This window comes from Vitis vinifera, chromosome 12 (assembly GCF_030704535.1).
Source record: "Vitis vinifera cultivar Pinot Noir 40024 chromosome 12, ASM3070453v1".
NCBI lineage: Eukaryota > Viridiplantae > Streptophyta > Magnoliopsida > Vitales > Vitaceae > Vitis > Vitis vinifera.
In genome coordinates, this window is record NC_081816.1 from 19,793,670 (window position 1) to 19,819,307 (window position 25,638).

The 25,638-nt window shown below is 32.4% G+C and overlaps 2 protein-coding genes and 1 pseudogene across 2 annotated transcripts in view; all 3 read left to right on the forward strand.

Annotated features, from left to right (window-relative positions):
* The window catches only part of LOC100244662 (putative disease resistance RPP13-like protein 1), a 98,354-nt gene extending 89,962 nt beyond the window's left edge, over positions 1-8,392 (forward strand). Inside the window, exon 10 of the mRNA XM_059740912.1 lies at positions 7,992-8,392. The gene's annotated coding sequence lies outside the window, so the exon portion shown is untranslated. The remainder of the gene's footprint in view (positions 1-7,991) is intronic.
* Positions 16-7,624, forward strand: LOC132254735 (uncharacterized; annotated as a pseudogene).
* Positions 8,393-17,288: 8,896 nt separating the features above from the next.
* Positions 17,289-24,450, forward strand: LOC109123495 (putative disease resistance protein RGA3). Its single transcript, XM_019223410.1, has 2 exons — positions 17,289-17,554; positions 24,303-24,450. Exons 1-2 carry the CDS (start codon positions 17,289-17,291, stop codon positions 24,448-24,450), a joined length of 414 nt encoding a protein of 137 aa, XP_019078955.1.
* Positions 24,451-25,638: the final 1,188 nt, after the last annotated feature.

Below are 25,638 nucleotides of genomic sequence, written 5' to 3' on the forward strand. Positions count from 1 at the left end.
AAAGGCAAGAGAATAATGGAAGAGATAGGTGATGGGTATTTTTTTGACCTATTATCAAGATCAGTTTTTCAAAAGTCTGGTAGCGACAAATCATATTTTGTAATGCATGATCTCATCAACGACTTGGCTCAACTTATTTCTGGAAAAGTTTGTATTCAGTTGAAGGATGGTAAGATGAATGAAATTCCTGAAAAGCTTCATCACTTATCGTATTTTAGAAGTGAATATGATCGCTTTGAGAGATTTGAGATTCTTAACGAAGTTAACAGTCTTCGGACCTTCTTACCATTGAATTGGGAGATCTGGCCTCGGGAAGATAAGGTTTCAAAGGGAAGATATCCACGTAGTAGTAGGTATGTTTTAGAGTTTCGCTTGAGTGCTTGAGTACTAGAGTTTGGAATGATTTATTGATGAAAGTTCAATATTTACGAGTGTTGTCATTGTGTTACTATGAGATAACGGATTTGTCTGATTCAATTGGTAATTTGAAACATTTGCGCTATTTGGACCTTTCCTAGACACATCAAAAGGTTACCTGAATCAATTTGTAGTTTATATAATTTACAAACATTGATATTACACTATTGTAAATGTCTTGTTGAATTGCCTAAAATGATGTGCAAAATGATTAGCTTACGTCATCTTGATATCAGACATAGCAAAGTGAAAGAGATTCCAAGTCATATGGGTCAATTAAAAAGTTCACAAAAATTGAGTAACTACATAGTGGGCAAGCAAAGTGGGACAAGGGTTGGAGAATTGAGGGAGCTTTCCCACATTGGTGGGAGTCTTGTCATTCAAGATCAGCAGAATGTGGTTGATGCTAAGGATGCCTCAGAGGCCAATATGGTAGACAAGCAATATTTGGATGAGTTAGAGTTGGAATGGAATCGTGGTAGTGATGTTGAACAAAATGGAGCAGACATAGTGCTCAACAACTTACAACCTCATTCAAACATAAAGAGACTCACTATTTATGGTTACGGTGGTTCAAGATTTCCAGATTGGTTAGGAGGTCCTTCAATTCTGAATATGGTGTCGCTACGTCTCTGGAATTGTAAGAATGTGTCAACCTTCCCACCGCTTGGGCAGCTACCCTCCCTTAAACATTTATATATATTGGGGTTGGTGGAGATAGAAAGGGTGGGCGCTGAGTGTTATGGGACGGAGCCCTCCTTTGTATCCCTAAAAGCTCCATCATTTCAGGGTATGCCAAAATGGAAGGAATGGTTGTGCATGGGAGGCCAAGGTGGAGAATTCCCTCGTCTCAAGGAGCTTTATATAGAGGATTGTCCCTTACCAACCCATCTGCCTTTCTTGACGAGACTATGGATTAAAGAATGTGAGCAGCTTGTGGCTCCACTCTCCAACAGACTTGAGCTTCTGTAGTTCCTCCAGCAGAGTATCAACTCATGATTCTTTGGGTGCAAAAAATCTCGGCTACTGTTGTCCAAAAAGAGAGTCATGAACCTGAACTCACAACAAAAAAATGGTCCCATTGGAAATCATTGCTAGACAGCTAGAGTTTGTTGAGAGAACAAGGATCAAAGGCCTGCCATCAGATTTCAGCAAATTAGCCAATGAAAACAAATTCAAGGTCCATAAAATTATACAAGAAACACAATTTACAAAATCAGACCTGCAGAGCTGCTTGGCTTTTAAGCATCAATTCACTCTAAATGAAATCTGAAGCATTTGACAAGGTGCTAATTAAGCAAGGGAGTCTTAAAAGATTCCTTATGAAGATATGTTGATCAGAGCCAGGGTGAAGCATCACAGATGACCTGAAAGAAAGCAAGAAATTGTTACAATAATTAGAAAATTGAAAGCATATTTTTCCTATTTATAATGGATCAAATCAAAATTGGTATTTAAGTATGTTAGTTTTCCTGAGACAATCATTTTTAGGACTTAGTTTTCCTGAGACAATCATTTTTAGGACAGAACAAGTACCTGACTATAAATTGGTGTAATGCCACCTTCATTACAAAACTTGGTCATCGATCACAATGTGTGGAATGTGAGCTATATGATGCCAATCTTCCCCTGTCCAAAACTTGCACCGATCTTTCAGCAACGGGCAGTTCTGGATTGTTAGAACAGAAAGGTTGGTGGGCAGCTGCTCTTCTGTCAAGAATTGGAGCTTGGGCAGTCACAGATCTCTAATTTTTCAAGAGAGGTGAGCAGTTGAAGCTCCAAACTGTCAAGGGACATGAGATTTGGAAGATCTGAGATTTTGAGAGAGGTAAGAGAGGACAGTCCTTGCAGACCTTGTATTGGGAATATCAATTCAGGACAACCTTCTATTATTAATGACTGAAAGCATGCAGCGTTGTGCAGCAGCCGCTTGAGATTCTTGCAATTGCAGATGGAATATTGTGAGAAGTCAAGAGCTAGCAATTCAATAGACACAAGATTAGGGCACCCTCTGATTTTCAACCAATCAAAAGATGTAACATTGCCCTCTGAAGTTGGTAAGGAGAGGGATTCAAGCCCCTTGAGATCGTAGATATTGAGATAAGTTAAACTTGGGAAGTTGCCAAGTGGGAAGGATGAGAAAGAATTGCAAGTACTTCTGATGATCGCCAAATAGGCAAGGGAAGGGTGGGGACATTTTAAGAACTCGAGTAGGAGAAACTCTAGTTTCTTACACTCCTTTATATATAATGATTTCATTGTAATGGGTAAACAAACTCTGCAACATTCCCTCCTCCAGTAGGGACTCCAAAGAGTCGGAATTTTGAATTGAGAGATCCTGCAGTAGTGGTGGTAGTTCCTTCCACTGTAAGATGTCACAGCTGAGAGTGGAGCATGCAGCATGCTCTATGATTCCCATTAGTAAGATATTTTAATTGCTTTTGTTTGACTTTCTAAGCTACAAATTACAAGGATTTATAATTCCATGTGCATTATTCTTCAGGTTCTCTGTGTTAATAATTCTATTCACCATGTCCATATGGCATCTTAGCGCTGTAAATGTTAACATTTTCCTTAGTGTAATCATTGTTTTAGCTTCAATTAATCTGCGGATGTTCAGTTTAGACACCTCAAACCCAAAACCTTCAGCTTTTGACAGACCACCACTTCCTAGTCTTTGCTCATCTCCTTCCCATTTAATTATTGTCATCAACCTTTGATTTTTTTTACACCGTTAATAGTAAAAGAATCATAATTGTACTACATGTGTTGAGCATGGATGCTACCATTTAATTTCCATATTCAAGCTTTTCTTGTACTTACAAATGATAATGTGAGCTCTGGATTTTCTTCTTTTAAATTTGTGATTCTGAGGCAGATACTTGGAGAAGAGAGAAACCAAACCATATTCAAAATCATAGCACTGCAGAGGATGGTTTTGTTCCACCAAGTTCAGGTCAGTTGAGTGGAATCTTATTAATACTTCAAGGACGGATGATCAAATTGGCTGATTTTCCAAACTTGATGACTGCCTCTAACCATGAACTATTTTTTTGTATCGACTTAGTGTTAAGAAATTATGAACGTATTGGATCTGCTCATACCACCTCCCTTCAAGATGAATTTTAACAACTCAGTACTTGGAGGATGGCTACTCAACTAAATCCTATTTATCGGAGCACAATTTGAGCTTTTCTTCCTTACTCAGGTAGAGTGCTATAAAAATTCAGTCTAAAAAGTATCTATCACCCCCTTGTTAGAATTCATGAGAGTTTGCCTTTGAAAATGTCTTAGTTAGACTCAGTCTCTGTTTTGCTCCATAATTTTCAGTTTTTCTGTTAGTAGAAGTAGTCATAGCAGCTGAGAGTTTTTAGCATTTTCAGTTTGGTTGCAAGCCTATAAATAGGCATTCTCATTGGTGAAATATTGTGTGCCTTTCTCCAACTCAATACTCTAATATTTTCTGCAAGTTTTAGTTCCTTATTTTTCCCTAGATTTTAACAGTGGTATCAGAGCATTATTCCTACGGGCTGTGAGGCAAAGTTTTTGAGTGTTTTTAGTATTAAACACAGTGAGGTTGAGTGCAAACACTAGTGAGGTTGAGTGATCTATTTAAGACAAAGCCATCACCTGCCTACATTTAGGACTTGCAGACCACATCTTCACCAAAATCATGAACTTGGAAACACCTAAACTGGTTTGGGACAAGCTCCAAGGTGAATTTGAGGGTAGTGAAAGAGTCAAAACTGTTAGACTCCTCACATGGAAGAGAGAGTTTGAGTTGATGAAGATGAAAGACGACGAATCTGTCAAAGATTATTCTGGCAGGTTAATGGATGTTGTAAACCAAATACGGCTTCTTGGTGAGGCATTTACAGATCAAAAGGTGGTAGAAAAGATCATGGTTTCAGTGCCTCAAAAGTTTGAAGCCAAGATTTCTGCAATTGAAGAGTCTTGTGACTTGCAAACTCTCACAATTGTAGAGTTAACCAGCAAGCTTCATGCACAGGAGCAAAGGGTCTTAATGAGAAGTGATGAAGCTACTGAAGGTGCTTTTCAAGCAAATCACAAGGGAAAGAATTCTGGAAACTTGCAAGGAAAGAAGTTCTTCAAGAACAACAAAGGGAAAACTGAAGGGTCTTCAAGAAAAGGAAAATTTTCGTCTTGCTCTCATTGTAGAAGAACCAACCATGCTGAGAAAGATTGTTGGCACAAAGGTAAACCTCTCTTTAATTGTAATTTCTGCAATAAACTTGGCCACAGTGAGAAGTATTGCAGAGCCAAGAAAAAATAATCTCAACAGTAACCAGAACAAAATGCAAGTGTGACTGAAGAAGACAAAAATGATGATGAGCATTTATTTATGGCATCACAAGCACTTAGTTCTCATGAACTGAATACTTGGCTCATTGACATTGGCTGCACGAGTCACATGACCAAATATCTGTCAATATTTACCTCCATTGATAGATCAGTTCAACCAAAGGTCAAGTTGGGAAATGGTGAAGTTGTGCAGGCCAAAGGAAAATGGACAATTGCTATCAGCACCAAGAGAGGTACAAAAATTGTCACTAATGTTCTTTACATTCCAGATTTAGATAAGAATCTTCTTAGTGTTGCACAAATGCTAAGAAATGGACATGCAGTCTCTTTTAAAGAAAATTTTTGTTTTATCACAAATGTACAGGGAAAAGAGATAGCAAAAATTAAAATGAATGGAAATAGCTTTTATTTGAAGCTTGATTTAGTTTAAGGTCATGTCTTTAGTGCCAAGATTGATGAGAGTGTTGTTTGGCACAAAAGATATGGTCATTTCAACTTGAAGTCATTGAGGTTCATGCAAGAAGCTGGTATGGTTGAAGACATGCCTGAAATCTTAGTTAATGCTCAAACTTGTGAAAGTTGTGAGCTAGGGAAGCAACAACGACAACCATTCCCTCAAAATATGTCTAAGAGAGCTACTCACAAGTTGGAATTAATTCATTCAGATATTTGTGGACCAATGAGCACAACCTCATTGAGCAACAATGTGTATTTTGCATTATTTATTGATGATCTCAGTAGAATGACTTGGGTTTATTTTCTAAAAACCAAGTCACAAGTGCTCTTTGTGTTCAAAAGCTTCAAGAAAATGGTTGAAACTCAAAGTGGCCAGAATGTTAAGGTGCTCAGAACTGATAATGGAGGTGAGTATATCTCAAAAGAGTTCAATGTCTTTTGTCAAGAAGCAGGAATTGTACACCAGCTAACAGCTCCATACTCACCACAGCAGAATGGAATCTCTGAGAGGAAGAACAGAACCGTGATGGAGATGGCAAGGTGCATGCTATTCGAGAAGAAGCTACCAAAACTTCTATGGGCTGAAGCAGTCAACACCTCAGTATATTTGCTTAACAAACTACCAACTAAGTCTGTTCAGAGCAAAACACCAATAGAGGCATGGTCTGGTGTAAAACCTTCTGTTAAGCACCTGAAAGTTTTTGGCTCATTTTGTTATCTTCATGTGCCATCTGTCAAGAGAGGGAAGCTTGATGAAAGAGCTGAGAAAGGTGTCTTTGTTGGGTATGCAGCTGAATCAAAAGGTTACAGAATTTATAGCTTGAGTAGAATGAAAATCGTGATAAGTAGAGATGTGCACTTTGATGAAAACTCCTACTGGAATTGGGACTTGAAGAAAGTTCATAAATATGATCAAACCACTCCATCTATTCTTGAACCAGCAATAGAAAGTACAATCATTGAAGGTCCACTTGATGTTGAAACAACTTCAGACACACCTGTGCTTAAGATGAGGCCATTATCTGATGTGTATGAGAGGTGCAATCTTGTACATGCTGAGCCTACATGTTACACGGAAGCTGCAAGATTTCTAGAATGGATTGAGGCTATGAAAGCTGAAATTGATGCTATTGAAAGAAATGGAACCTGGAAGTTGACAGAACTACCTGAAGCTAAGAATGCAATTGGTGTAAAATGGGTTTTCAGAACCAAATTTAATTCAAATGGTTCAATCTTCAGGCATAAGGCTAGATTGGTTGTGAAGGGTTTTGCTCAAGTTGCTGGAGTGAACTATGGTGATACATTTGCACCAGTAGCCAGACATGACACTATAAGGCTACTACTTGCACTTGCTGGTCAAATGGGATGGAAAGTGTACCATTTAGATGTCAAGTCAACTTTTCTAATTGGTATACTTCTTGAAGAAATTTATGTTCAACAACCAGAAGGCTTTGAGGTTATTGGCCATGAACATAAAGTGTACAAGCTACATAAGGCTCTCTATGGTTTGAAGCAAGCACCAAGGGCCAGGTATAGCAGAATTGATTCTCATCTGATCCAACTTGGATTTAGGAGGAGTGAAAATGAAGCTACTTTGTATTTGAAACAAAATGATGATGGTTTGCAACTGGTAGTATCACTTTATGTTGATGACATGCTAGTGACTGGAAGCAATGTAAAATTGCTAGCTGATTTCAAAATGGAAATGCAGGATGTATTTGAGATGTCTGACCTTGGCATCATGAACTACTTCCTTGGAATGGAAATATACCAATGCAGCTGGGGTATCTTCATTTCACAAAGAAAATATGCTATGGATATTCTCAAGAAATTCAAGCTAGAATCATGCAAAGAAGTAGCAACTCCGTTGGCACAAAATGAGAAAATTTCAAAGAATGATGGTGAGAAACTTGAGGAACCCTCTGCATATAGAAGCTTGGTGGGCAGCCTACTATACTTGACAATAACCAGACCTGACTTGATGTTTCCAGCTAGTTTGCTTTCAAGGTTCTTGAGTTCACCTAGAAATGTTCACATGGGAGTTGCAAAGAGGGTGCTAAAGTATGTTAAAGGACAACAAATCTTGGCATTTGGTATTTAAAGACAAGAGGAGTTAAGCTAGATGGTTATGTTGATAGTGATTGGGCAGGAAGTGTTGATGATATGAAGAGCACTTCAGGTTATGTATTTACAATCGGTTCAGGTGTCATATGCTGGAATTTAAGAAAGCAAGCAGTAGTGGCACAATCAACTACAGAAGCTGAGTATATCTCCTTAGCAGCTGCTGCAAATCAAGCAATATGGTTGAGAAAACTGCTTGCTGATTTAGTCCAGGAACAAAGCTCACCAACTGAGCTTTACTGTGACAATAAGTCAGCCATTTCCATTACTCAAATTCCTGTCCAACATGGTAGAACCAAGCACATAAATGTAAAATTCCACTCTATAAGGGAAGCTGAAAATAATTCACTTGTTAAGCTGCATTACTACTCAACAGATGAGCAACTTGCTGACATAATGACTAAAGGACTTCCTAAATCAAGGCTGGAGTTCCTAAGGTTGAAGCTTGGTATGTCCAAGGCAAATCTCAAGGAGGAGTGTTAGAATTCATGAGAGTTTGCCTTTGAAAATGTCTTAGTTAGACTCAGTCTCTGTTTTGCTCCATAATTTTCAATTTTTCTGTTAGTAGAAGTAGTCATAGCCGCTGAGAGTTTTTAGCATTTTCAATTTGGTTGTAAGCCTATAAATAGGCATTCTCATTGGTGAAATATTGTGTGCCTTTCTCCAATTTTTAGATGGTGGCACTTTGAATCTTTGGAACAGTTGTAGGAGGAAGCTTTGCCAAAGCCTCCCTATGCAATACATGGGCCTTTGGCTGCAAGTGAGATTTGAAGATTCTATTCTCTCTTGGAAGACTTCAACTCATTTTTATTTTTTTAGTTTTGAGCTTTGAGCTTTTACTTCCAAGCATGTGCAAAGAAGAAAGAAAACAACAACAAAGGTCCACTTATAGAAGTTTTACATGGAGTGAGACTCCCATGGAAAATATTGTAGCTATTGGTTTGTCAACCTTGAAGGTTATAGTTTTGTTTCCCATTGGATCTCTGAGGAATGTGTTTGTTGAATCATACATTTTGAGCTTACTAATGATTTTGTGTATATACATAAATATAAATGATGTTTTCTTTTTCATTCATGTGGAATTTGCTTCTCTAGTATATGCCGAAAAGTTACAAATTTGCTCTTGGGTTTTACTTGAAGTGAGGTTCAATATGCCCTTCTTCTGCATTTTGGTGTATACAAGAGTTTATATCATAGGCAAATCACTTCCAATCCAGCATCTTTTAAAATTTTTGTTTCCTTTTTTTTTTTCTATAGTTTAAAATGATGTTGAAAACACTCTATAAAAAATAATTAAAAATATCTTAAATTTATTCTTAAAAATAACTACAAACCAATTTTCAAAATTCTTTTTTTTTTTTCTTTTATCAAAAGCTTATCTGTTTCAAAATCACATCAATTTTGTCCTAGCCAAATTTTTATTTATTTATTTTTCTGCTATAAACTATGATTTTGGTGGATGGAGGGACTGTCTCCTCATTCTGCCACTTGACTGATATTCATATTCTGTCCACATTCCCACCGGAATATCACATTCCGACCATCTCTCCGGCCAAACTGCTGTTAATTAATCAGCATGTCTCCGTCCTCTCTGTGGAACTTTTTCTTTTCTACCCTGAACTAAAATTGCACTACTATTATCAATGGCTAAATATTTAGAGAGAAAATTTCTCTAAATTATTATTATTATTATTATTATTGTTATTATTGTTTAATATGATTGAATTTTTTGAATAATTTATTTGAGTAGATGATCAAAACGGATTTTCTATTTTTATCAAACCAACATTGAATTGGAAGACGAAAAGTCCAAGGGGGCTCACATGGTGGGTTCAGCTGTTGGTTTGGGTGGAGTCACTGCAACAGAATGGGTGTGGGCTGCCCCCCAAAAACCCACTCACATGACATCTCTCTTTCCTCCTTTTTCCGTCTATTCCCAAAACCCAATGCCCACCTTTCTCACAGGGCTTTTTTAACTTCTCCAGTTAGTTTTTTTTTTTTAAAAAAAAAAAATTTTTAAATGATAATTACAACATTGAAATGTGTCTTTTAAAAAAACATCTTTCATATTTTTCATATCAATGATACATATTAAAAAAAATTGAATTTACACTAAAGGTATCTTTTTGAGAGACCTTCCATAATTTCATAAAACTGAATTTATGCTACAAGTGTTTCTTCAAGAGACATTTTTCTACAATTTTTTTTATTATTCATACATGTTAAACAAATTGCATTTATAATAAAGATGTCTCTTCAAGAAACACCTTTAATATAATTTTTTTTTTTTTAATCGTGTGTTATTGATATGAAAATTGTTGAAGTATTTCTTTAAGAGATACCTTCCAATGTGACGAAAAGTGTGATAAATTTGAAAATGTTTTCCAATGTAATATATTTTGAAAAATTAATTTTAAATTCGCCATACTTTTATCAAAAATCCCTTTCTCATACAACCATTTAAAAAAGACTACCATGGCCCCATACTTTTCCACTCTTCCAAGATTCCAATTCCATGAATGAGATTGGAAATGCACATCTACCCACTTCTTCATCCCCCACACTTTGGTTTCCCCCTTTTAATGGAACAACTCCAAAATTGAGGTATATGCAAGCTTTCAAAAAATGGGTATGTGCCAATCCAACGGCCCAAAATGAACTTGGAATCTAGATGTACTTTTTCTCCATTATAAGGCACTAAAATGAATTCCATGATTAAGATTTTGTTACATGTTTTGGTTTGGATCCAAATACCCTTTTGGACCCAAAACCCTAATTTGTGTTATTTTCCTAGAAGATGATGAATCTCACTTCATTAGGGTTTCATATGTAAACAAGTAGCAGATCAAAAACTACCACAAAGTCACAAAGTGGAACTCGGTCTTCGCATATAAAAATTTAATACTAAATCCACTCATTGTTGGTTTTAATCATAATTTCTATAGAAAAATTAGAGCAAGCTATTATGTAAAATTATGAATGAAGATATGAGAAATATTACATTATCTAATTGTTGTGAAATCTATCTTAATTAGGTCTTTTCCTATCGCAAAATAAATAAATAAATAGAGTTTTGTAGTTGCTATAATATATTTGTCTGTAAGTCTTAAATTGAACTCATTGGAAGCTCTAAACCTACTAGTGTGAACAATTGGATTACTTAATTCGGTGATAGCTCATTCATTCATTTTTTTAATTGATCTTTAAATTTCTTTCTTTCTTTCTTTATTGGTGATGTTTCTTGGAAAATGATGTTGTACGTTTGAGGCAACCTTCCTAGAAATTGTAGTGTATTTTATAATCTTATACACAAAGACTATGTTTGGTTCTCAAAAATATTGAGAGAAATGTAAGGAAAATAAAATAGAGAGTACAAATAAAAGGAAAAAATATATATTTAAAATCAATAAATTATTTGTATATGTTATTTCAAATTCATTTCATTTATTTTTTTTCCTTTAATATTAAAATTAAATAATTTTAAAATATATAACTTTGTAACTAATTTTAATTTTATTTGATGTTCTTTTATATTTTTCATGATGAAATCAAATATGAGAAAATTATTTTTTCTTAACAAGTTTTTTCCTTAGCACTTTTTGGGAATTAAACATAGCCTAAATGATGATCATAATTTTCTACATATTCTCCCCAAGTTTTTATTTATTGGAGACAAACACAATGGGGCTCATTTTAGAAGTCTTCCCATAGTTGAGTGATCACAAAAAGAGGAATTTTTAATTTGCCTTTCATCTTGTTGGTCTTCAAAACAACCTTACAAAATTGATCTCTCTCTAATCCAATAAAAAATAATAATAATAAGAGGGACTATTGATTTCTAGTTTTTAACAATAAAAAAATTATAAAAAAAATTCTTACAAAATAATTTTTAAAGAACTTTTGATTCATGAAAGACCAGTACCTTAGCCCCTTTTGATCAAAAATATACTTTTTAATTACCAAAAGCATGTCAAAAGCCTTTTGACTAATTGAAAATTTCTCTAGAAAGGATGTCAACCACTTTTTTTTTTTTTCAAATAATTTTCTTTTTGAAAATATATTTTTGTCTTCTCAATATTTTTTATTTTTTATTTCAATAAAAGAAATTTTCTTATTGTAAGAGGCATTTTTCAAAGAGAACTTTTAAAAATTAAGATATAATTCTTCAAAGGCATTTTGTAATTCAACATTTGTAGTTGAAGAATTTACCTCATCTTCATGGTCCTCCAAAGCACAAAGTAATGTTTGGCATCCTCATTTGTGCACTCTTTTTCTATGGAGGCTTCATCATTTTCACTTCATGTTACCATCACTACCTTCTTCTTTTTAGCACTTGCGGACTCTTTCTTTGAATGAAGCCTTCTTTCTTTGACCTTCTCAAATTTGATATATTTCATTAACTTCTTTGAGATGAGATCAAACTCTTCATTTTCGCTTTCCTCCTCTTCATCATCAATTGTTGAAGTCTTGAATGATATGTCATTTTTTTCCTTTTGACCTCTTGATACTTGTTCATGTTGATCTCATAAATCATGAGTGACCTAATGAGTTCTTCAAGTAGGAGCTTTGAAAGATCTTTAACTTCTTGGACTACAACCACCTTAGCTTTCCATTTCTTTGGCAAGGACCTCAAAATTTTTATAACCTTTTTTATTTAGGTATAGGTCTTTCCCAAAGCTTGAAGTCCGTTGGTGATGTCCATGAACCTAGTAAACATCTCACTAATAGATTCAAATTCTTTCATTGAAAACAATTCATAATCATGCACAAGGATGTTAATTTAAACTTTTTAACTTGGTTGGTTCCTTTATGAGTAATTTTTTAAGAGTCTCCGTATATTTTTTGCAGTTTCACATTGAAGTATCCTATTATATTCATTTATGTCTAATGCATGATGCAAATAACATATAACTTAGCATTTAGATGTGAATTTCTCTTTTCTGGTCCATCCCACTCATGGATTGACTTTGGAATGGGCGCACCCATTTTTAATTTTAATTGGAATATGATGTCTATCTTGAATGACTTACCATAAATCAAAATCAATAGACTTTAAAAATCAAATAATTTGTTTTCTAATACCCATGATCATTTCTAGAAAAAAAATGGGGTCTAGAAATTAGAAAATCTTTCAGCTACTAGCCATTGGGGTTAATATGGTATACTAGATTAATCAATCGTTTCTCAACTGATTAAGGTTTTAGCCTTGACTGGTTGAGGCTTAGCCTAGACTTGTTAAACATCTTTCTGGTTTTGAGCATTTTTACTCCCCTCAACCTATCTAAGCCTAATCAAAACATATTTTTGAGATCTATTTAAGGCTAGAAAACCTTGGTTTATAGCTCCTTAACCTTTAGGAAACCTTTAAAAAGATTTTAACCAAATTAAAACTTAAATTTTTCCTTGATTCAATTTTTATTATCTAATTTGTAAAAGAACTAAAAACAATTTAGCACTTGGATGATTTTAGGTGCTTAAGTAAAAAACAAAATGCATGGTCCTAGTGCACAAACAACCTTATAACAAGATCTTTGACAAATGATCTTCAATGATTTTTTTTTTTGGAAGTTTTCTTCTTCTTGATTTTTATTTCACTTGATTTATTTTTATGATTGTCACTTTGAAAATCTTCTTGTTTAAACACACTTAGAATAAACCATTAGTTCCAAACCTTCTTTTACGATCTTTAAAATCGAGATTAACAAGGCATTGGTTTCACAAAATCATTGATTTTTTTTTTCTTTTTCAATCTAAACTAAAGGTATATCAATTTTATTAATTAATAAAAGATCTTCTCTTTGCAAAGCAAAAGTCATAGCTATGGTTGGAGAAGAAACATATTGCTCTTTTGTTTTTTGCAAAACAACTTAAAATAATTATTGTTACTAGTTGGAATTGGTTTCCAAAACTCATAAAATTGATAATAAAGACAAACTTATGCCTAAGGTCAAATGAGGTTTATAGTATTAAGTATCAAAGTTTTAAAAATGTGAGTTAAGGCTTTAATGTACTATATCATAGATAGCCTTTTCAAATTGTAAAAATTCACTTCTTTTATAGAAATTTATTATTTAATGTGGGAGCGACAACTTGGGCCTAGTTTTCATATAATTGATCTGCAACTTTGAAAATTTGAAGCGATTGTTGACTAAAGGTGTGATAAGTCCATCTTCGACTACTACAAAAATAATTTATGGTGTCACTTTTAAAATAATGACACCATATGACTTAAAATTTATAAAGGTGACACATCGTATAAAAAATTTCAATTAGGATAGATGATATTAATTTTAAGTTTATAGTGTCAGTTTTCGAAAAGTGACACCATATAAAATAAAAATTTTAAAATATTATAACTTAATGGGCCCACTTTGAGAATAATGATACTATATAAAAAAACTCATTGTTCCCACATACCCACAATCCAAAAAAATCTCATTCCATAACCCTAACCATAATTTTCTTCTACCTCTTCTCGTACCCACAGTTAACACACAACTACTCTTCTCTACTTCGTGGACTCTCAGGTAACCCAAAATCTCTTAGATCTATCATTTTCATTTTTTTTATTAATGCCAAAATCTTTATTAGCACAATTGATTTACATTCATTGATTTAGTATATCTGTAATGTGGATTATGTAAATAGTGTTTCTTTTATTGAGTTGTGGGAAATTAAAAATTAGGTTTAACATTCCACCATATCTTTTGTTTCATTATTAAATCCATAAACCCCAAAATGAATGAAAATAAGATAAATGAATGGTTGTTTAATATCTTTCATACTCAAAATGAGGGATAAACATTTTACAGTATGAAATGTTCTTTTAATCTTACAAGAAATTTCCTTTGATGGGACTTTCTATTTGTTTTCTAGGAATATTATAGTTTATTGTGATGGGGATATGTATCGATGATATTGGAAAAATAATTTTTTAGAAAATTATTCTCAATATTGTCATCTCCCACAAAAGGAAAAATGAAATAGTTTTCATATCATGTTGGAGTTGGTTTGGAATATTGGAATTAACAATGAGAAATTAATTTTATTTTTTATTTATTAATGTAAATGAATTTTTTTTTAAATTTAAATAGGAATGAAAATTTTTATAATTATAAAAATGATAAAATCTTATATTTTGATTTTTTTTTTCTTTTCCATTGTATTATGGTTAATATCTCATCTTGTTCTATTCATATTTTTTCTATTCTTAAAATATGTTTTTTGTTTTTTTTTTTTACCTTCTTTCTTATTGTTTTATATGCGTTGACCAAAATTTAGAGTAATTTGAGCTTTGGTGATGAAATTTCCCTTTCAAGGTTAGAAAATTTCTATAATTAAAATCCTTTTATTACATAAATTTTCCTTTCATAAAACTTTTTTTTTTTTTGAAGAAGAAGATGTTTTATAATTTTCTTTTGATTTTCTATGAAATTTCCTTTAATCGGATTGTTTGCTTATTTTATAAGAATATTATAGTATGTTGTGATGAAGATATTGGTTGGTCATATTTGGAAAATAATTTTTGTGAAAATTATTCTCAATATTGTCATCTCCTTCAAAAGGATTCTAAAAATATGTTTTATTTTTGTCTTCTTTTCTTATTGTTTTTATATGCATTGACCAAACTTTGGAGTAATTTGAGATTGATGATGAAATTTTCCTTTCAAGGTTAGGAAATTTCTATAAATTCCTTTTATTACAAAAAAATTTCCAATCCCTTCCATAAAACTCCTCATTTTCTTCATTTTTCTTTTTTCTGAAAAAAATGTTTGATAATTTATTGATCTAAAGAATATTAAAAGTAAAAAATTTAAAATATTGAATATCTTTTCCTTTGATGTTTTTAATTTTTTATTATTTTTATTTGAACATATTTTTCATATCCAATTTTTTTTATTAATTATTTTAATTAGAAAAAATAAATATCAATTGGAGTTATGACTGAAAAATCAATAATTTTTATGAAAGGTTCTTTAATTCTTTCTCATACTAATTTTTCTCTTAACATTTTTTTAATAATGAATTAGGTTTTTTGTCTTATATACACAATTTTCATGCTTGTTATAATATCATGTCCTCTCATATTAGTAGTTGAAAACATTTTTATATTTTGTTACTAACATTTTATTTTATATAATTGAGATAAAATTTAATGGACATTGTTATTTTACAAAATGAACATTAAAAGAAATATTGAAATTAAAAAAATCCTTCCAAGAAAAAAAAAAAAAAAAAATATATATATATATATATATATATAACGAATTAAATGTTAAAAATGATTTTTAAAAGCATAATGAATTATAAAAAAAACAAATTTAAAAAGTGTAGGTTTTAAGTGGAAGATTACTATTTTCTAAAATTTTAGATTTATTTTTTGATTTTCTAGTTTTGATTTATTTTTTATTTTCTTGAATTGTTTTTATTTGAGTTCAAATGTGACTGTTTTGTTATGAGATTCAGTGAAGAGATAATTGTTGATTCTACAGTTATTGTATTAAAGGTTTTACTCATTTAATGAATTGTGATATTATTGTGATATTATTATGATAGTTTCATTCTTCCAATTATTGTGATATTAATGTTATTCTTATTTGATTTCATTTTGATGATAAAAAAAAAACATATTCTCAAGTAGAATTTGATGAAATTAGAGGAGAATTGACTACTTTTGTGATATAACTAATCATGAATCATGTTCATATATCATGATCATGCATGATGAGTCCCTTAGTTGTTATATGAATTTTCCATTTGTAGAGTATAACATTTCTTATTCTTTACGAACTATTTTTATATCGAAATGGGAAAAAGAAAAAAGAAAACATTAATACTTAGATTTGTTTATTTTTTATAACATTAATTAATTTTTATTTTCAATAAGAACTTTAAAACTCATTAAACTATAAAATGCAGGTATACACTCTTGGGAGGACATTATGAAGAATAAAAAGAAAAGAAAAAGAGGCAACAAGATTTTGGGTTTTTAGATGTGACTTTTATGTTATACATTATAGGACATAAACGTTACTTTATTTGGTGTTGAGAATTTTGGGTTTTTGGATGCAACTCTTGTGTCATTTTATGGTTAGCTAATTTTATGCATATGAAATGCAGGTATACATGAATGTTGGAATGCTTAACATTTCTAAATCATATTTTAATGTATATTCACTTTTCTTTTTTAGTTTCGGTGGGTTTGATGTACTATCATTTTGTGAACATTTGATATACAAATATTACTAGATGATGTAATGTATTACAGGTTAATCCATAAGCATTACGAAAATATAATTTAAATGTGATATGATTATTATATTTATGGACAAAATATACACAAGTTGATCTTATTTATTAATAAGCATTACAAAAATATACAAGCTAATTAACCAAAAACAACCATATCTTCCATAATCATTTACAATGATGTGACACCATAACTCAAAGGTGATGCATTTAATATGACACCTTATATATCTCACACAACTCTATATTAAATTAAGTATCACTAAAAATATATGGTGTCACTTCTAAATGTGTCACCATTTATCTGCTTTGGTGTCGGTTCCAAATACGTCACCAATTGGTACTCTCTATTGTGTCAGTGGATAAGGTGATGCTATGTTGTAGTGACACCCTATGTTTATAGTGACTCATTATAAATGTCACCATATAGTGAATTCTTAATTCACTGCAAATAATATAAGACTCTTATATCAAAAAAGATAAAATTTCTATAATCTCTATGATCATGTGCACATGTAACCCATATCTAATCCCTAAATTAATTTTCTGCGATCAAGATTTGCATAATCAGTGTGAGTGTTGGAATTTCACTCATATCCCACTTTCATTATCAATTACTACAAGATTAAAGTCAATGACAAAATCTAATTTACTCCACTCTCAAGTTCTCAAATTCCCATAATGCAAGTAGGAATAAGAAAAGTGTGATTGCCCTAGTGGGTATGGGCGGTATTGGAAAGACCACAGTTACTCAACTGGTGTATAATGATAGGAGAGTGGAGGAATGTTTTGACCTTAAAGCATGGGTTTGTGTTTCAGATGAATTTGATCTTGTCAAGATAATGAAAACCATTCTTAAGGCAATCAATTCTGGGACTTCTAATGACAATGATTTGAATCTGCTTCAACTTAAATTAAAGGAGAGCCATAGCAGGGAGAAATTCTTACTTATCCTTGATGATGTTTGGAATGAAGACTATATTAACAGGTATTTGCTACAAACTCCATTCACTGTTTGTTTAAATGGAAGCAAGATTATTGTAACTATACGTGGTGATAAGGTTGCATTAGTCATGTGTTCAGTTGGGACAGTTATCCTTTGAGTACTGTTGGTGGCTCTTTGCAAAACATGCATTTGAAAATGGAGATTTTAGTCTACATCCGGAACTAGAAGAAATTGGCAAAGAGATCGTAAAAAAGTGTAAAGGATTGTCTTTGGTTGCAAAGACTCTCAAGGGTGCCTTATACTCAGAGTTACAAGTAAAAGAAGGGGAAAACCCATGGAACGGCGAAACATAGGATTTACCAAATAATGAAATTCTCCCCACCTTAAGGTTAAGTTATTATATTCTTCCTTCACCTTAAAGCAATGTTTTGCATATTGCTCAATTTTTCCAAAGGACTACAAATTTGAAAAGGAAAACTTGATTTTGTTATGGATGGCAGAAGGTTTTTTGCAACAATTTGGAGGTAAGAAAACAATGGAAGAGGTAGGTGATGGATCCTTTTATGACCTATTATCAAGATCATTTTCTCATAAGTCTAGTAGCCACAAATCATATTTTGTAATACATGATCTTATCAACGACTTGCTCAATTTGTTCCCAGACAATTTTGTGTTTAGTTGAAGAATGATAAGATGAATGAAATTCTTGAAAAGCTTTGCCACTTGTCATATTTTTGAAGTTAATATGATTGCTTTAAGGCTATGTTTGGTACGCAAGAACGAGGTTGTAATTATAAATAAAATTAAAAATAAATAGTTTTTAATAAAGTATGAATAATAATATTATAATAAAACCATAAATTATATTTTTTTTATAAATGTTATAAAAATAAGGATATTAACATCTTATAGAAGCATAATTGATTTATTTTGTTAAAAATAAATAATAATAATATAAAATTAATAATTGTTAATACCATTTTTAAAAATCATTGAACTTATGACTTCGTTTTTTTTAAATAAAAAAAATTATTTTTGAAGAATAACAACCACACAATAGTATTAATTTTTAGAAACAATTTTATTTTTAAATCATAAGCCCAAATAGTTTTTTATTATTTAGCAAAAAAAAAAAAAACTTCCAAAGTTTTTTTTTTTCTTCAATGAAAATAAAAAATTATTTTAAACTAAGTGTGGACCCGCATTTTTCACTTGCGCCCCCACTCGATCGGCGAGACTCGCTTTTTTATTTGTGAAAAATAATTTTTGGAAAAGCCAGAGTCGCCACTTATTTTATTTTTATTTTAAAGGGAAAATAAAACAAGAAAGGAAAACTCTAAAAAAAAATGACTCCATAATTTTTGGAAAAGCATGTCTTTGAAAACCCGAGTCTAGGTCCGGGGATCAGGTTACTTATTGGGAAGGTACCTCTAGGAGGTAGCACCCTTCTAAGCCCTAAAGAGGTCTCTACTAACAAAGTTAAGGGAAGTGTGGCCATTAATCAGTTAATTATGGATACCTAAGTAGGCTAGGTGATTTTAAAGAGTGGCATGCCAAACACAATCAAATTGCAATAAAGGAGAGTTAGGGTGCGTACCTGAACCGCTCTTCAAGCGCTATCATACAACATAAGAGTTAGTGTAGGAATCTATCACACAACATATGTCTTATCCAGGCAAATCTAATATATATTTAAACACCCAAGAATCACATCATGCATGGATGTAGTCACCAATAGCATACGTGTCCATAGAATTCTAAAAACAAAATATGAGAAGGAGCGTACCTAGATAGCAAGCTAAAGCGCCTTTATGGGAAGCAAGGTTAGCCCAATAACAAATATAAAACAAATTCAAGCATATCTCCAAGAGGAATCAAAATCAATTAAATACCAAACATTCACCTTTAAAATCAATATTAGTGAAGATATCAAGAATGTAGGACCCCCACCAAAGTCCATATTACTTTTGCACGAATTGATTCAATGAATTCCATTGTTTGGAATCATGAAGTTTGTTCATGCTTGTTGAAAATCGAGAAAAATCAAGAAATTCAGTTGAAAATCAAATAAAATAGTGAAAATGCATGCCGGAAGGAAAATGGCAGTAAGAGTGTTAGAATATGGATTTTATACCTAGAAAAGGACTTAAGATGAATTTTTCAAAACCAGGAATGTTTAGTTGAACAAAGGTTCAAAAATTCAATTTAAAACAATAAGTTTCCAATCAAAGAAGCAAACAGAGGAGAAGGTGTGTATAGCAGGGTTGCCATGAAGTGAAGCCGGGAAATTTTGGATAGAAGGGACCAATTCACTGCAAGAGTATTCAACTGTCAAATGTTTCAACGAGCCAAGCTATCCGGGTGGAGAGTGAATTGTTGGCCACAGTTACTCTCCTCTCCCATCCGGCGGAAGGCGCCGGGTGTGAAATATCCGGAGAAGGCGGAACGTCGAACGGATAGAATGGCGGTTGTGAGATCGGCCGGGTATAACGGCGGCTGTGAGATCGGCCGGGTAGAATGGCGGTTGTGAGATCGGCCGGGTAGAATGGCGGCTGTGAGATCGGCCAGGTAGAATGGTAGTTGTGAGACATCCAGAGAAATGGGAGGTCGGCCGGGTGGAATGGCGGCTGAGGTATCCGGGTGGAATGGGCGATGCCATAAACTAAGAACCCTCAAGAACTCTGCATCTGTTTAACTCCAAGAAAACCCGTTTTACACGGCCTTTATCAAGTTCCCACCTTTCTCGGGATGTTCATGGTCTCCATATCCGAGAATACCAAGGTGAAGAAAGGGAAGAAACGTAGATACAGATGCACACAAAAAAGACCAAGAAAGAAAAAAAGAGAAAACAGGGAAAAGGAAGATGATAGGTCGGTAATCAGAATAAGTCACACTTTATGCTTTTCAAAATGGCTTGAAGAATTGAACGCATTAAGACAAACTTAGTTCATATTATACCAAGATTTCACAAACATTAAAACTCAGCCATAAATCTCTGTTTCAGCTATTTGTAGAAAGAATCTAAGAAATCAAGAACACAATCATAACAGAGCAAGCTTGAAGGAAATTTCGATTCAACAACGTAAATAAGTGGCCCTCAATGTCCACTCCAATCAACAAGAATAACTTCTCGAAAACAGCCAGAGAATCTAGAGTGGAATGTAAACGGGAATACCAAAAAAAATAAAAAAAAAAGAACAAGAAGCGTACCTGGCAGATTCCTGGCTGCAATCTCCCTTTTCCTGCTCTTCTGCACCTTTTCCCTCTCACAATCAAAAGAATCCCCCCTCCCTTTCTTCTCTCACATATATATGTCAACCTTCCCAAAAGAACAACCCAAATCTGCTGGAGGAAAATCCCCTCATTCCTTCCTTTTGTAATCTACTTTCCGTTCTTATTTTCTTCCCTTTTATAACCGATTCTCCCATGGAAATAATATATGTGCTATCCTTCTGAAAACAAAATCTCTTTTTAAAAAAAATTCTGTTGATTCTCCTTCCAAATAGATGACGACCCGTTTCCTCATGCCCAAAAAGCCAAGAAATATGATTTAGAAAACTTGTAATAAGATAAAATAAAATAAAATAAAAATAATAAAGAAATCCATATAAGCCACACAAGTCATGTAGGTCATGCAATCATGCAAGTCATATAAAAAGTGGGTTTAAAAGTGCTTAAATGGGCCTAGTGTGTCTAAAAGCCTAGAGCGGTGCCTCATGGGCCAAGTGTACCTAAAAGCTATCCTAAAAATGAACGGAAAAGCCTAAGTCTAAATTAGGGCTGCCAAGAGTCACAATAAGGGGTCAGATAATCCCTCAACCAAAATCTCCGAGGTGGCTCAGAAAAAGGTAAGTTGTACGAGTAGTAATGGGCCACCAAGGAACTATTTTGAAGCACTGAAAACGAACTTAAAGTCATGTGCTAAAGGGAAGAAATTGAGGGTCTACACTAAGGTTTAAAAAAAATGAAAATAAAATATTATTTTAAACTGAGATTTAAAAAAAAATGAAAAAAAAAATATTATTTTAAACTATATGTATGAATATTGTAAATTCATTTATGAAAAAAAAAATTATTTTAAACTATATGTATGAATATTGTAAATTCATTTATGAAAAAAAAAATTATTTTAAACTATATGTATGAATATTGTAAATTCATTTCTTTTTTTCATTCTCATTCTGTTATTGCTTAACATTGAAATAAAAACAAATAATCATTCTAATGTTGCATTGTTATATGCATCCAAAACATAAGAATTGGAATTATCAAATTCATTCTTATTCAAGGATGAATAAGAATGAAAAGAAAATTTTCTTTCTCATTCCTCATTTCCTTTCACCAAACATGCTCCGAGAGATTTGGGACCCTTAATGAAGTTAATGGTCTTCGGACCTTCTTACCATTGAATTTGAGGACTTGGCCTCGATATGATAAGGTTTCAAAGGTTATATATCTACCATATGGGCATAAATATCTTCTACAATTTTGCTAAAGTAATAGACTTTGGAATAATTTATTACCTAAAAGTTCAATATTTAAAGTTCAACTATCATTGTGATATTTAGACCTTACAACCATCAAAAGGTTATCTGAATCAGTTTGTAGTTTGTATAACTTACAAACATTGATACTATATTATTGAGATTCTCCTATTGAATTGCCTACAATGATGTGCAAATTGATTAGGTTACATCATCTTGGTATTAGTCACAGTGGAGTGAAAGAGATGCCAAGTCAAATGGATCACCTTTTACAAAAATTGAGTAACTATAGAGTGGGGAAGCAAAGTGGGACAAGGGTTGGAGAGTCTTCAAATGGTGCCGGTAGTGGTAGAAGTAGAGGGTATGACTTCAAGTAGGTACTCTAGACCACGAATTGGAGTTCATTAACGTGTTCTTTAATTTTGAAGGATTTGCAAAGAAACTTTCAAATATCCAAAATCTTAAAAAAAATAATAATAATAAAATAAAATAAAAAATAAATAAAAGAGAGAGAGAAGAAGAAGAAAAAAAGAAAAAAAGAAAAGACCCAACAGAATAATTTTGTATCTTAGGAATAAGAGTTGAATCCTCCAATCAGCAAGAATAATTATTTAATGAATCAACCGGATTGAGACACAAAGTCTTCAGGTGTGAAAAGCCTGAGACTTTCCCATTTTTATTAATCAAAATAATAATTTTTGAAAGAAATATCTATCAATTTTAGTCCAATAATTATTTTGACTAACTAGACTTTTAAAAGTGATTTTTAGGATTTTATAGAGTAATAACTTTTAAAAGAAGGCGGTTTTAAAATTTAAATAGTGCTTTTAAGCGTCTACTTGGTAATCTTTTGAAAAACAATTCTCAGAAAAAAGATTTTCAAAATCGGTTTTAAAAACAAATCCAATTATTTTTATAATAAAATAGTCTTCTTAATTCATAAAGGTAAAAAGTTCATATTTTCTATATTTTATATTGATGCAAAGGAGGCTCTATACTATTTCTAAAAATCACCCCAAGGAGAAGTTATTTTGATTCCTTAGTATAAGTTATTTTTAAAACACTTTTTTTTAAAAAAAAAATGGATAAGTTGTTTTTAAAAATAATTTTTTATTTTGATTTTGTAAAAATACAAATTGTAAATTTAATTTAAATAATATACAATAAATTTAATTCAAGTTAATTAAACATCAAAATAATTTTGTAATTAAAAATAAATTAAAAAATAAATATTTTTTAATAAAATATGAATAGTAATATTGTAATAAATCATAAATTATATTTTTTTATAAATTTTATTAAAATATAGATATTAACATTTTATAAAAGCATTGATTTATTTTGTTGAAACTAAGTAACAATAATATAAAATTAATAATTGCTAATACAATTTTTAAAAATTATTAAACTTATGACTTTGTTTTTAAAAAATTGTTTCTCAAGAACAACAACCAAACAATGTTATTAATTTTTGAAAACAATTTTATTTTTAAATCATAAGCTCTAATAGTTTTTTATTATTTAACAAAAAAACAAAAAAAAAAAACCCTCAAAGTTGTTTTTTTCTTAACCGAAAATAAAATATTATTTTAAACTATATATATAAATATTGTCAATTCCTTTCTTTTTTTCATTTTTGTTTTATTATTACTTAACATTAAAATGGAAACAAATAATCATTTCAAACTTGCATTACTATATACATCCAAGTATAAAAATTGGAATCACCAAATTATTCATTCCCATTCAAGGAGAAGTAGGAATGGAAAGAAAATTTTCTCTCTCATTCTTCATTCCCATATACCAAATATTGTCTCAGAGATTTGAGACCCTTAATGAAGTTAATGTTCCTCGGACCTTCTTACTATCAAAGTTTAGGACTTGGCCTCAGTATGATAAGATTTCAAAGGTTATATATCCATCGGATGGGCGTAAATATCTTCTACAGTTTTGCTTGAGTAATAGAGTTTGGAATGATTTATTACTTAAAGTTCAATATTTACTGAGTGTTGTCACTGTGATATTTAGACCTTACCTCCGCACCCATCAAAAGGTTAAAAAGAATCAATTGTCACTTATGGGTTGTTTCAGCGTGAAATTGAAGTTGAATAATGGAGGTGAAATCCAAAAGCCGAGAAGCAGCCATTTGGGTTATGAAAATGATTTATATATTGGAGTGGTTTGAGGGTTGGCCATTTAAACCATGCACTGTGAACTTTTGCACCTTTCTCTTTGGCAGCTTGAGCCAACCAACTTACAGAACAACAAAAATTGAAGTAATGATTCCATGAGTTGGGTGTGTGTAGGTGGGTAAGAGTTGAAGGCAAAGCATGTGCTCTTGCAGGCCACTACCCGCCTGTTGTCGTGAGATCTCACTTGGAGACCCACCGGACACATGGTGTTGAGAAGGTTGACGTTGGAAAGATGAAAGGTGGGGATAATCTCGGCTGGTGATACACACAACACTATGCACCCGGAACACCCACAGGAAACGAAGAAGAATAACAAGAAAATAGAACATCCAAAAAAAAAAAAAATTGCCCCCCATGCTTACCTGAGAGCTCCTCCAAAAAAAAAAAAAAAAACCTGATCGTTGGACTTCTCCCCCAGCCTCCTTGTCCTCCTTGCAGCTGGCTTCAATTTTTTTTTTTCTTCTCTCAGCTCCGTCCCTCTTTTTCCTCAACCCCCCACCTTTTTTTTCTCTTCCTCTCTGAAAAACCCTGTTCCAGCCATCATCCATCTGCCACTCTCTGTTCCAGCCATCACCTCTGTTCAGAGACATCCCTCTCGCAACCACTAGCATGGGAAGTTGGTGGTCCTTTGTCATGCGTCTCAACATGCAGCTCGCTTGGAAAACGTCTCCCACTCCTCCTGCATGAGATGTTCTCCGGGGGTGATATGAAAATACCCCTTGGTCCAAGAGGGGTCTACAATTACATTATTTAATTGTTGTGAAATCTATCTTAATTAGGTCTTTTCCTATTGCAAAATAAATAAACAAATAAATAGAGTTTTTGTAGTTGTTATAATATATTTATTTGTAAGTCTAAAAGTGAACTCATTGGAAGCTCTAAACCTACTAGTGTGAACAATTGGATTACTTAATTTGGTGATAGTTCATTCATTTATTTTTTTAATTAATCTTTAAATTTATTTCTTTTTTTCTTTATTGGTCATGTTTCTTGGAAAATGATGTCGGACGTTTGGGGCAACCTTCCTAGAAATTGTAGTGTATTTTATAATCTCATACACCAATGGTGATATTTCTTGGAAAATGTGGTTTCTTGTTTTTTCAATTAATCACAAAGGTGATCCAATGGTCACGCCTTGAGTTATTGAGAAACCAGACTTTGGTTCCACATTGCCCTTGGCTTTTAGTCCAAGTAGTAGGTGGTATCCACAGCCATATATGATAGTGTTTTCCACTCCCAAGATTCCATGATATCCCTCTGGTTATCTGTTCTCAATCCTAGTAACAAATATTGTTATGAGCACATGGTTCTACACCTCATGCTCATATGCTTTATTGAATTTAACGTGATTGTTGAATGAAGGTATGACAAGTCCATATTTTTTTTATAAAAACCAAATGATTATGAGACTCTTATAACAAAAAAAGTTAGAAAATTTTTATAATCCCTA